The sequence below is a fragment of the Triticum dicoccoides genome, chromosome 3A (genome assembly GCF_002162155.2).
Source record: "Triticum dicoccoides isolate Atlit2015 ecotype Zavitan chromosome 3A, WEW_v2.0, whole genome shotgun sequence".
In the NCBI taxonomy this organism is placed as follows: domain Eukaryota; kingdom Viridiplantae; phylum Streptophyta; class Magnoliopsida; order Poales; family Poaceae; genus Triticum; species Triticum dicoccoides.
Window position 1 is genome coordinate 9651824 of NC_041384.1, and position 13098 is coordinate 9664921.

General features: G+C 50.8%; 2 protein-coding genes across 2 annotated transcripts; both read right to left on the reverse strand.

Moving 5' to 3' along the window:
* Window positions 1-611: 611 nt before the first annotated feature.
* Window positions 612-2768, reverse strand: LOC119271689 (BTB/POZ and MATH domain-containing protein 3-like). The gene has a single exon (XM_037553417.1). It carries the CDS (start codon window positions 2766-2768, stop codon window positions 612-614), a length of 2157 nt encoding a protein of 718 aa, XP_037409314.1.
* A 2917-nt stretch (window positions 2769-5685) lies between these two features.
* LOC119271690 (putative receptor protein kinase CRINKLY4) lies at window positions 5686-7125 on the reverse strand. The gene has a single exon (XM_037553419.1). The coding sequence runs from the start codon at window positions 7123-7125 to the stop codon at window positions 5686-5688; it is 1440 nt and encodes a 479-aa protein (XP_037409316.1).
* Between the last annotated feature and the right edge of the window lie 5973 nt (window positions 7126-13098).

Sequence of the window (13098 nt, forward strand, 5' to 3'; positions counted from 1 at the left end):
TACTAGAGTACTTCACTTATGTGTGAACCAACCGAAAAATTGTCTCTGTGTGTGCGCGCGCGCTGTTACACAAACTTGTACACCCTACTGTATACCTAATCGGAGAGATCGAGTGACGCGTGCAGACAAGAATACACTGGAAGGGTGCAAGCGAAGGAAAGAGCGGCTAGGGATCTCAAGATGTATGGCCTAGGAAGGCCGTTGTGCCTCTCTTCCCCCATATCCCACGGCTCCAAGCCACCCAAGCTTCTTGTCTCGGCCTCCATGGACGCTGAGCTTGGACTAAAACTGGACACGCGCCATTTTTCGTTGGAGAGCAACGAGATGAGCTGGAAGTCATGGTAGTCCATCGTTACAGAGGCATGGAGTGAGCAGCGTGCTTGCTACATAAATTTGGTTGAGCGCTCTAGCTGACTAGGTGTCGTACGCTATGTTCATTATTGAACTGATGAAACAAGTGCACCAATAATTCAAATACTGACTGATATGGTGAAAAAATACATTTAGTAACTCACAAACAGTTGACCAGTTACCTAACTAAAATTAGCTAGTACATGCTCTGGATTGTTGTCATCGCCCGCGTGTCTTAGTTAGCTATCCACGCGTGGAGATTATTCAAACTTCAAGCAGTAATCCTTGAGCTTCATGCAATGATGATGGCGCGCCAGTTTGAGCATGCTCGACGCGTTCTGTTTCGAGACAGACTGACCAAACAAGGTCTCGCATTTGTCCTTCATCCTGTCCAGCTGGAACCGGCACACCACAGCCAGCATGTCCCCGGCAGTAGTCATCGTGCCGTCTCCCGCAGCAAGGGCTATGTCTTCCAAGGGAGGCAACTCGTCGGTGTAGATGAAGTGGAGCATCGCCTTGAAGACAGCCGCCTTCATATCATTGATGGGTATGATGGCCTCCTCCTTGTTGGTGGCCGCAACAACCATGTAAAGGGTCGGGCACCGTGTGGCGATGATGAGGCTATGTGCGTGAATTTCTCTCTTTTCGACTAGGAACTTCACATCTGAAGCTTTCTCGCTCACTAGCAGTTCCTCAAGGTGAGACATGATGCTCGGCGGTGGCGCAAGAGTCTTGTCTTCGACACTGGCTGAAATGGCACTAACTAAGAAATTGCAGCGTATGGTTAGAGAGCCATCATGTGCTAGGTACTGGTACGGTGACTCGGTGCCTTTAGCGCTCATGAAATTTGAATACCCCCATGTTGTTGCTTTCCTGCTGAAGATTGGTTTAAATCGTCTTAGGATTGGCCGCAACTTGCCACCAGGGTCATGCATCCTCATAAACAGGGCTGCCCTAAGACCAGCGGTTCCTGGATCAGTCAACAATTTGGCGAACACGGAGATTGTCTTTTCCTTTACTGATACCTTTAGCTTCCAGTCATAACCTCCTATCTGAAAAATATCCGAAAAGATTGTTTGCTTGACACTATAGTTCCTTCGCATGCTATCGAAGTTGGGGATCCTCATCTCATATGTGCCGCGGACAACCTCCGATATGTTATATGTCGACACACTCTTTTTCTCTGGTCGTCGGCGGCTGGTGTTGGCGCCCAAGGAGGAGTCATTAGCCGCTAATTTACGTTTGGCTACTTTGTCCATTACATCTGCTGTGAACGACCAACAACTTTCCTCTAGCTCCTTGTACTCCTCCATGGCCTTGACATTGGCATACACGTCGTCATCGGACGCCAAGTAATCGATGCAAGATGCCTCCAGTTGGCGGCAGCTTAACCGTCCGTGCACCACCATCAGCGTCGGCGTGACAGAATCCACATCTATGTTTTCAGACAGTATCTTGTCGCACATGAGCCTTAGCTTCTCTAGGTCGTAGCGATCAGCGGCAACAAGCAGGTCAAGCGCCATGTCCACACGACGTCTCGCCGCACGTTTTTCTTTGCAACCACGTTGGCTTCTCAAAGCCACATCGCTAGCCTTCCTTTTGATGTTCAGCTTATCGGTGTAGATGAAGCGGAGCATGGCCCTGAAGGTTGAGGCGCTCATGTCATCGACCATGATGTGACGGGTGGTACCCTCTCTCATGTCACCGAGGAGCTCGGCGGCGAATACCGGTGACCGCATGGCAAGGACGAGCCTGTGCGCCTGGATCTCGGCCTGCTCCACAACGAACGTCACGTTCGGCAACATGCATGCAGGTCTTGTACTCTTCGACTCCGACGAGAGGAAAAGAAGCTTTTGCATATCCTCGGCGATGCCAGAGTCCTCCTCCTCCTCCCGGAGGACCTCGACGGTGCATAGGATGGTGAGGCGGTCGTCTTCCATGTAGTGGCTCTCATGGCTGCGGAACGCCTCTGGCACCGACAAGGTCCAGCTCCTGCCGGCCTGAGAAAGCTGCCAGCTGTTGCCGGACCAGACGTGGAAGGTGTAGGCTTCGTCGCTCTCCCACACGGCGGCGGGCCACCGGCCAAGCGGGTCCTCGATCCTCAGGCTGGCCTTGGCGACCACGGCGTCGTCGCTGATGTAGGCGGTGAGCAGCAAGAGGGCGATAGAGGCGAGGTGCCCGTCGTCATCGAAGCTGCAGTCTAGAGCCCAGTTGTGGCCGCCGACCTTAAAGGCGCCGGAGAGGATGGAGTAGTGGGCATTCTTGGCCAGCGCCGCGCGAGCGTTGTAGCCGACGATGTGGAACTCGTGCTCGCCTCGGACAGAGGACGCCGGCCTGCGTGCTGCCGTCTCTTCTTGTGGAGGCGGAGCGGCGGCCGGCGGGGTGGACCGCTTCTTCCATGGGCAACGGCGAGTCATCTGCAATGCTGACCGCGAGCTTCCTGGATGTATTCCTTCCGGTGGAGTATACGATGGATTGCTAAGGGGATACATGGGATTATATAGAAGCTAACCTATTCCCATGTACGAGCCGGACATGGATGGAGATAACCAATGCAAAGTTTCTTGTCCCGTGTAGGACTCCCCATCCGAAACGACTCGCAGTTCCAATCGGATTGCTTTAGGCTCCGTTCGGCTCGTGTGGTCCGGTTTTATTTTTCTTTTGCTTTTTTCAACAGTTTCTTTGCTGGGTTTTCTAGTTTTCTGAACGTTTTTTTTTCTATATTTTTTACTTATTTTTTTAGAAAGGGTTCTGTGTGCATTTTAAAATTGTTCAGTGCGTATCACAAAAAAATTGCTGTACATAAAAAAGTCCACTCTATATTAAAAATGCCCATCGTATATTAAAAATCTGTGTGTATTTCAAAAAATGTTCACCGTATATTAAAAAAATCTACTATATCTAAATAGTTAGCCCCCACTACTAGGATGCCTCTGGTAACTCCATCAGTCAAGCAATGAAATAATTGTTTTGCCGCTGCTGTTGGTGACTGCGGCTAGGTAGGTAGCTCTTTTGATATTTTTCTTTTCGTTTTCAGTATTACTTTCCTCTTTATTTATGAATTGGATCTCCCTTGTAGTGGTTTATGTACTGTAGCTTCTACAATCTCGAGTCTTAACCCCTCAAGGTGCTAAAGTAAGTCCCCCCTTATCTATCAAACGTGTTAAATAATCTCCATCTTGCCCATATATCTTGCATGCCATATTTATTGATGATTAAATTGTTTCCCATGTTTACAATATAATCTGACGCGGTCATTGGATCCAAAACCCTACTGTTTTCCTTGTGTATAAAGCATTTGAGGCTTTAAGTTACACAAAAACACTATTACTACCATTGGACCTATTTGCACATTCAATTATTTTCATGCGTACTGTGCATGCATATGCCAACAGTTGCGGGGTATCTACTAGTGTTCATCATATAAAAAACATTGTTCGGTGTGTGTTTAAAAAAATATTCACCATAAATTTCTTTCTATAGTTCCTAGAACTATAAAAAAGAGAAAGTGTAAAAGAATCACTAATAAAAGAAAAACCATACTAGAAGAGAAAAAAAAATGTAAACAATAGATAGAAAACCGAAGAAACCCATAAAAGGAAAAAGTCTGAAACAATCTGATATCTTCTTCTTTGTTGGGTCGCATTACAATTTGATTTTGCTATATATGTAGAGGAGGGAGGATCACGTCTGCTACGGCCGCCTCCGTCACCCCAGGGGCGGTCGGTGCGGGGCAAGAGGCTAGAGAGCGGTAACGTGCCGCCGCCGCCCCGCCACCATTGATGGCCGCGGCGGCACCGCAAAACCCTTTAGATCGGCAGCAACGCGTGCATCGTCTTTTGTCCATGAAATGAAATGAAAGACCAGCGCGACATGTTGTGCCGACGCTGGTGTCCCTCTGTTTGCGTGCCTTAATTGGGATGATCATTAAGGACCCCGAGTAATAGTCAATGTTAGGTCTAACCTGGAACTTTCTCTCTCTCTCTCTCTCAGAGGTAGACGAAGGAGTACAAGAAGATAGTTTTCTGGCGACTAATGCTCTGGCACTCAAACCGCCTTTTTTTTTTTTGCTCTTATCATCAAAACAACCAGCTTACGAGTCTTTAAGTAATAGCCTGTCGCACGCATGCATAGCCGGTCCACCATGCTGGCTGCTAGAAGGGATAGAGGGGGATTGGCGTAATGCGATGGATGTATTATTGAGCCTTAGGGCGAGTATATATTGAATACAAGACTTGAAGGGTATGACGCCTCTCCTATAGATTAGGTAGGAGACGGATTACAAATCCTAGACTACCAAACACATGTAACCCAGATATATCTCTAACATCCTCCCGCAGTCATAGCGGTAGCGTTGCGAACAACATAAGCGTTGCGAACAACATAAGCGTTGCGGACGATCAGACTGGAGAGAATAGCATCCGACGGCTGGCATCCCCCCGCATTCGTAGCGGGAGCGTCGTGGACGGTGTCAGGTCGCGGATGTGTTGACTGTAGAGGAAGCCGTCGAGTTTCTCAAGCGAGGTGACAGCCCTTTGTGTCGTTGTCGAGGTAGCTGGGAGCATCGGTGGTGAAGCCGTGGTGGAGATAGCCGTGCGGAGAATGCCGTGGTCCATGTTGAGTCGGGGTGGCCGATGTCGAGGAAGTCGCCATGGAGCCACAGGTGCAAGGAGGCGCTGAGTTAGTCATGGACGCAGTGGTGTTGAGGTAGTGGTGCGCCGGGAAGAAGACGGTATTGGTGAAGCTCCGCGCCGGGTTTTGTCAGAGCCAGGGACACGTCGTAGACGAAGGCACACATCGGTGTTGCCAGCACCGGGCATGCGTAGACTGACGAAGACGAAGTTGACGAAGCGCCGCACCAGGCTTGCCAGGCCAGGGGACACGTCATGGAAGAAGGCACGCATCAGTGGTGCCAGCACCAGGCATGCATATACGGGGACCTGCACGAGCTGTATGCCATGTCGAGGAGTCGGAGGGGCCAGCAGAGAAGGAGACTCGACGACGGTTGTGGCGTCAATCGGCATGGGGCCGATGTCACCAACGGTGGTTGGAGTAGACAAAGTGGTCGGAGAAGATGACGACGACGTTGCTGACGAGTTGGTGCTGGACGAAGACGAAGGGGGTGGACTGACGGCGCGGCTTCGGTGAGCGAGCGGTAGCGGCGCCGAGGAAGTAGAGCGGCAGCAACGGACTGAGGAGGCGGCGGTAGCGGTGCTCGAAATAGGCGAGGAGAACCCAACAACGTGACAAAGACCGGCGCAAACGGCGCCAAGGGAGGAGGCGCACATCGCATACGACGGGAGCTAGCTACTCTGTCAGTGAATCTGCTTAAACTCACAATTGTTTCATAGGCTCATTATTGCGTATGATCCCGAGTGCCTTCTCCAGGTTGGCCACCACGTTTGACATGGCTGGCCGGTCCTTGCCGTGCGGCCACAGGCAGAGCCTCGCCGTGTGTGTCACGAGCTCGAGCGCCTCCAACTGTCGCAGCATGGGCTGCAACTGCAACACCGGGCGGCCGTCTAGCATATCGTGCAGATTACCGTCTCGAATGACCGGGAGCGTGGAGTCCACCAGGGTCACGACGTCCTCGCCCTTCACCCGGCCGCTGCTAACCGGCGGCCTCCCGGTCAGCGCCTCCAAAATGACAACACCGAAGCTGTACACGTCGCTGGCCAGGTTCATGCGCCCCGTGCACCGGTACTCCGGGTCGATGTACCCGGGAGTGCCGACGACCTCCGCAACGAGCTGGTCCGCCTGCAAGACCTGTACGCTGACGAAGCCAGATAGGCGCGGCATCGAGTAACAGTTGGTGTCGAGGTGGATGTTGGACGAGCTCACGTTGCCGTGGATGATCGCGCAGCGGTGCAAGTGCTCTATGGCCCGGGATACGCCCAGCAGCACCTCCACGCGGGTCCTCCAAGACACCGTCACCGGCGACGAGCTGGAGACACCGTGCACCAGGTGGTCTCTCAGCGTGGTGTTGCTCATATGCCCCTGCTCGTAGACGAGGATCTTACGCTCTGCCACGAACGCGTCGTCCACGTCTTGCAGGGAACCGGTAGAGGAGCAGCCCGGCATCTCGCCGTCGCTAGTGTGCTCCGGAGAAAACATTTCGAGGATCTTGTGCTCCTCCATGAACGCCTCCTCCACGTCGTGGAGGGAGGCAGCCGAGTAGCAGCCCGGCACCTCGCCGGTGTCTTCGGGAGGAAAGATTCCTAGGATCTTGCACTGCGCTGCAAACGCGTCCTCTACGTTCGGCTGGGAGCCAGCAGAGGAGCAGATCGCCACCTCGCCGGTGTGGATGGCAGGAAATATCTCGAGGAGCTCCGCCACGAACACGTCCTCCTGCTCCACCTTCCGCGGAGCCGGGGATCCGGGACAGGAGCAGCCTGGTTCATTGAGGCGGCGGGCGATGGCGGCGTAGCTGATCAAGGGGAAGAGGCTGAGGTGGGAGTCGATCCTGGCGTTGACTGACCTTAACCTATCGGCGTGGATGCTTGCCCGGAAGAATTGCTTGGCGGTGCTCCGCTTCTGGAAAGCGACGATGAGGTCGTATGCCTGTTGCAGCATGTCGATCAGCTCGGCCAGCGGCCGCTCCAACTCCGGGTCCGGCGGCAGGCCATGCAGCACGTGGCCGATCGTGGGCAGGCGGTCCCTGAGGTGGTCGTACTCCACCTTGTTCTGGCGCGCCGTCTCCACCACCCGCTTGATCTTGCCTATGATCCCCACCGCGGCCCCGACAAGCTGCGTCGTGCTGACCGCGATCTCCATATGACACACTGTACGCTATAGTCGTCCCAAGAAGAGGAAACAGAGGTAGAAGAAGTAGCTAGAGGAGTAGCATGCATTGATGAATGTGCCTATCAGACTATCAGTAGCTAATATATACATATAGCACGTAGTTTGTAGTTTTTTTTAACGTGAAATTCATATAGAGCGAGTCGCTTTGGAGACCAAGTACTAGAGTAGTACGTACTTAGTGCCCACAAGTAGCTAATTTAGTGGAAGTAAATTAGTGCCCACGAGTCCTACTGAACTTTGATTCTTGGAGAAGATGCTCTCACGTCGTGGAAATTCGGAGGAAATTCCGCAGGTGGAAGGGCGTCGTCCACGTGGAAGACCGTGAGCAGTCGGGTCCTCCTCGCTACTCTCGATCGATCTGCACCCTTGAGTATATTGGTCAGCGCTGATCGTACGGTGGACCCTCCTCAGCCCTTGATCGTAAGGCGAGCGCTGACTTCAGCTTACAGCGCGTCCCTTTCACCACCCACCCTCACACGCGTTTGCTTCACCCACACACCATGTTGAGTACTCCCTCCGTTTTAAATTACTCGTTGCATAAATGAATGTATGTAAAACTTAAATACATCTAGATACATCTATATCCACGACAAGTAATTCGGAACGGAGGAAGTAGTACTTTACTGCTTTCTTATTATTGGACCATGTACTAGGACTATAAATAAACCGGTCGGCCGGCCAACGCATGTCATCTGTGGTAACCGTAACCGTGTATAATAGAGAATACCCCACGCGTCGTTGAGGGAACTGATGATGATAGAAATTTAGGTTGATAGCATCATAATCAAAATTAAAAATAGTTATGATTTATTATATTTGATCATGTATCATTGTAAAATATTCATTGAAGACAAGTGGAATAATTGAATGGTAAACAGTTTCCTATGCATGGTTGAATATTGTGGTGAATTTTTTTCCATGCATGATTGCATGTTGTGATGGGTCTTTATGTCATTCATAATTGTATGGTAAAATGCACTAGTAGAAAAACAACCATTCGTCCCGGTTGGTAAGGGCCTTTTGTCCCGATTTATGAACCGGGACTAAAGGATCGTTACTAATGCCCTAACCCTTTAGTCCCGGTTCTTACACGAACCGGGACAGATGGGCCTCCACGTGGCCGGTGCGCCGAGCCCAGGCAGGAGGGCCTTTGGACCCAGTTGGTGGCACCAACCGGGACCAATAGGCATCCACGCGTCAGTATTTCAGGGGCTGGGGTTTTTGTTTTTTTTAAAGGGGGGGGGGTTGGGGGTTTGGGGGGTTTAATTTAGGTGTTTCATATGTTGTGTTAGCTAGCTAATTAATAGAGAGAAGTGTCCTCTCTTATGTCCGTGCTTGGTCGACGCTATATATACGTATATATAGAGAGGACTAGACACGCTAGTTAGTAAGCAAATGAAGGAAACAGAAGATCGTCATGAACATCTGCATACAGAGAGAAGTGATATCGACCACCTCTCCTTCTCCGAGAGATTGGTCGAACAACAAGTTCTCGTATATCTATCCGACACTACCGGCTACATATATACAATAATTATCTCTTACAATGTAATTAATGTCCTAATTATATATGAACACAGGGTCCACATAGTATTCTCCGTCTTCAGCGATCACATGGTCAAGGAAGAATGCCACCAATTCCTCTTGAATTGCTCGCATACGATCTGGTGCTAGGAGTTCATCCCGCATCTGAAACATCTTATTTGAACAAGGGGGTCAATATATATATATATATATATATATATATATATATATATATATATATATATATATATATATGAATAAATGAAACTAAACACAAATGATGGTAATAAAATAAAATTGTGAATATTATTGCTTACACACTTCATATTGTTCATCAGAGTAGCCCCGTTCACAGGTCGTGTGGCGGATGGACTCGCAAACGTAGTATCCACAGAAATCATTCTCTTGTTCCTGTCACAACCACTTTACAAGAAACAGAGGTCAATCAAACTGATAAGCAAGCATGCCAAATGGTATTGATGAAATTAGCGGTTGAATCACTAGGAGATGCGTGGAACATGTTACTATAGTACTTACTTTCGGGTGTCTAAATTGCAGCTTCTTCGGCAGCCCCGGAGCTTTTTTGGTGAATTTTCTCCAAACCCTGCCAGACAAAGAAAACATTTACTTGATGTATCAGGAAATGAACAAAGTTGTTGATATGGTGGATAATGATCGATTTAACTTACTTCTCGAGCATTTGAGTCATGTTCGCATAGTCCTGGGGATCTTTTTGTCTCGAGTCTAAGATGGTTACTAGTCCCTGCTCAAGCTTAATCTCTAGGAGAATATACTGGAAGTTGCGCGCGCATGCATAACTCATCAATTACATTACTATAACCTAGACCAATAAGGGAAACCAAATATGCACAAGACAGTAACACTCACTTGAAGTTGTAAGGAAAGAGTATTCTATCTTTGTTTTCATTTATTACCAACGGTCGTAGCAAGTTGGCCTCGGTATCTTCGGCACGATATTTAACCTCAGTTGCATCTATGAGATTTGTGTTAATGAACCCAATATCACCGATTTGTCTTTTCTTCAATTCGGCAATCTTCAATCTGCATAATATAGTGAGGATAATTATAAATACATGCAATGAAAGAGTTGACCTATATAGAGAGACTTAATGACAGAAGTAGTACTACTTACAGACAATAGCAAGTGACCGTTGCTTTATCGAGGGCCTTTTGATTGAAACACTGGAAGAACTCCTCAAATGGAACATTCAACAGTTCAATTCCAACGAGGCCATGCTCCTCTCGAACTCTCAGCGTCAAAGTATTCCTCCCCCAGACTCTCTGCGGGTTTCCATGTACCAATCATGGAATCTTTGCATCATCGTTGTTAGAGATCTTTCATATTTGACGAGAGGCTTCCCGTACTCGTATTTGTGTTCCTCCACCTCCAAGAACTCATAATGTACATCGTCGGGCAGGTAATCTCCAAGATTGCTATAACCGGGCACCATGCTCGGATCATTAGTAGGCACCTTGAGCGGGGGGCACGATTGGTTCGCTTGTTCGCTGAGCTGGGGAATTTTTTTCCCAGCTCGTCGTTCTTTTAACCTTTGATCACTGACAGTACTTCCCGACCACTCCGCTTTGACAAATGACTTTGCAATAATGCCGTCATAGTTGCCTTTCGGCGGAGACTTTGCTGGTTTTTTCAGGGCAGCCAGAGTGCGCTTCGCTTTCACCGGATCTACCTTCTCCTCCGGAGGTGGATGTTTCTTTGCTTTCACCCCTTCAAAGAAGTTCCTCACTTCGGCTCGCGCGATCTTGGTGTTCTCCTCCGGGGTCCTCTCGCATGGTAACTTCTCTGGAATCTTCAAAGAAGGACCGAATCTATATTGCCTCCCGCCTCTGGCTGTACTGCTAGACGCCGGCAGAGCAGACGGAGCGGCTGCGGCTGTCTTCTTTCCTTGCTTACGAGGCGGAGGAGAAGGACTGCGATGCGCCGGAGCAGCCGGAGCGGCGGCGGGTCTCTTCCTCCCTTGTTGACGAGGGGGAGAAGGAGGAGGCTGGCTGCTCGGGCGCGCCGGCATAGGTGGAGAAGGAGGCGGAGTGCCGCCACGCGCCGGAGAAGGAGGCCGAGTGCCTTGATCGTCACTCGCCGAAGGAGGAGGCGGTGGAGGAGGTGGAGTGCCCTGACTCGCCGGAGGAGGAGGAGGAGGCGGAGGCGTCCAGTTCGGAAGGTTGATGAGCTCCTTCCGCCATAGGCATGAAGTCTTCAGATCAGAACCCAGCCGAGTCTCCCCTTCACCGGTAGGGTGGTCAAGCTGGAGGTACTCAAATCCCTCTGTTATTTCATCCACCATCACCCTAGCATATCCTTCTGGAATCGGCCGACGGTGAAAAGTTGCACCGGGTTCAGTAGGAAAAATAGAGCCAACAGCCGCCTTGACCTTCAAATTCATCCATTGCGTCATAAGATGGCAATTTTGAGACTCCATGATAGCATCCACGGGATAGCTGGCAGGAGCCGTCAAGACATGCTCCGGCTGAAGCAGCTCGGTGGAAGCCACGCTGCTTCTCCGCTGAGATGGCGGGGTAGCTTCGGGGGAAGCTTCGGCAGGTTGCTTGCTGCGATTTGCTTCTCGTTGCTCTATCGCTTGTGCCCTTGCGTGCAGTGCCTGAATTTGGGCATGCTCCACTTTTTCCCTCCTCTCCTGGCATTTGTAACCGCCTGCGTCCGGAAAACCAGCATTCCACGGAACGGAGCCTGGCGTGCCTCGTGTCCGTCCAGGGTGCTCAGGATTCCCGAGGGCCATTGTGAGCTCGTCGTTCTCTCTGTCTGGAATGAACGTCCCTTGCCGTGCTGCATTGATATAGTGCTTTAGCTTCTTGACTGGTATGTTCATTTGCTCGTCCGTCCAAACGCATTTCCCTGATACAGGATCCAAGGTTCCGCCAGCCCCGAAGAACCAAGTCCGGCAACGGTCTGACCAGTTCATTGTCTCTGATTCGATCCCTTTATCAAGCAGACCATTCTCAGCCTTGGCCCACTTAGGCCGGGCTTTGAGGTAGCCACCTGACCCCGTGCGATGGTGAAGCTTCTTCTTTGCAGCATTTTTCTTGTTTGTCGCCGACATCTTCTTTCTCTTTTCCGATGTCTTGTATGTTGGGGAACGTTGCAGAAAACAAAAATTTTCCTACGGTTTCACCAAGATCCATCTATGAGTTCATCTAGCAACGAGTGATCGGATGCATCTACATACCTTTGTAGATCGCGAGCGGAAGCGTTCAAATAGCGGGGATGAGGTAGTCGTACTCGACGTGATCCAAATCACCGGAGATCCTAGCGCCGAACGGACGGCACCTCTGCGTTCAACACACGTACGGTCAGCGTAACGTCTCCTCCTTCTTGATCCAGCAAGGGGGAAGGAGAGGTTGAGGAAGATGGCTCCAGCAGCAGCACGACGACGTGGTGGTGATGGAGATGCAGTACTTCGACAGGGCTTCGCCAAGCTCTATGAAGGAGGAGGAGGTGTTGGAGGGGAGAGGGAGGCGCCAGGGGCAAAGGTGTGAAGCCCTCCCTCCTTCTCCACTATATATAGGGAGCCTAGGGGGGGCGCCGGCCCTAGGAGATGCAATCTCCTAGGGGGGCGGCAGCCAAGGGGAGGGGGGCTTGCCCCCCAAGCAAGGGGCGCCCTCCCTTAGGGTTTCCCCCAACCCTAGGCGCATGGGCCCTAGGGGAAGTGGCGCCCCAGCCCACTTTGGGCTGGATCCCTTCCCACTTCAGTCCATGGGGCCCTTCGGGATAGGTGGCCCCACCCGGTGGACCCCCGGGACCCTTCCGGTGGTCCCGGTACAATACCGGTGACCCCGAAACTTGTCCCGATGGCCGAAATAGCACTTCCTATATATAATTATTTACCTCCGGACCATTCCGGAACTCCTCGTGACGTCCGGGATCTCATCCGGGACTCCGAAAAACTTTCGGGTTACTGCATATACACATCTCTACAACCCTAGCGTCACCGGACCTTAACTATGTAGACCCTACGGGTTCGGGAGACATATAGACATGACCGAGAAGGCTCTCCGGTCAATAACCAACAGCGGGATCTAGATACCCATGTTGGCTCCCACATGCTCCTCGATGATCTCATCGGATGAACCACAATGTCGAGGATTCAAGCAACCCCGTATACAATTCCTTTTGTCAATCGGTACGTTACCTTCCCGAGATTCGATCGTCGGTATCCCAATACCTCGTTCAATCTCGTTACCGGCAAGTCACTTTACTCGTACCGTAAAGCATGATCCCGTGACCAGACACTTGGTCAGTTTGAGCTCATTGTGATGATGCATTACCGAGTGGGCCCAGAGATACCTCTCCGTCATACGAAGTGACAAATCCCAGTCTTGATCCATGTCAACCCAACAGACACTTTCGGAGATACCCGTAGTATA

What these genes read in the sequence shown, in the direction of transcription:
- LOC119271689 (XM_037553417.1), bottom strand. Translation starts at nt 2,768, where the DNA reads ATGACTCGCCGTTGCCCATGGAAGAAGCGGTCCACCCCGCCGGCCGCC.
- LOC119271690 (XM_037553419.1), bottom strand. Translation starts at nt 7,125, where the DNA reads ATGGAGATCGCGGTCAGCACGACGCAGCTTGTCGGGGCCGCGGTGGGG.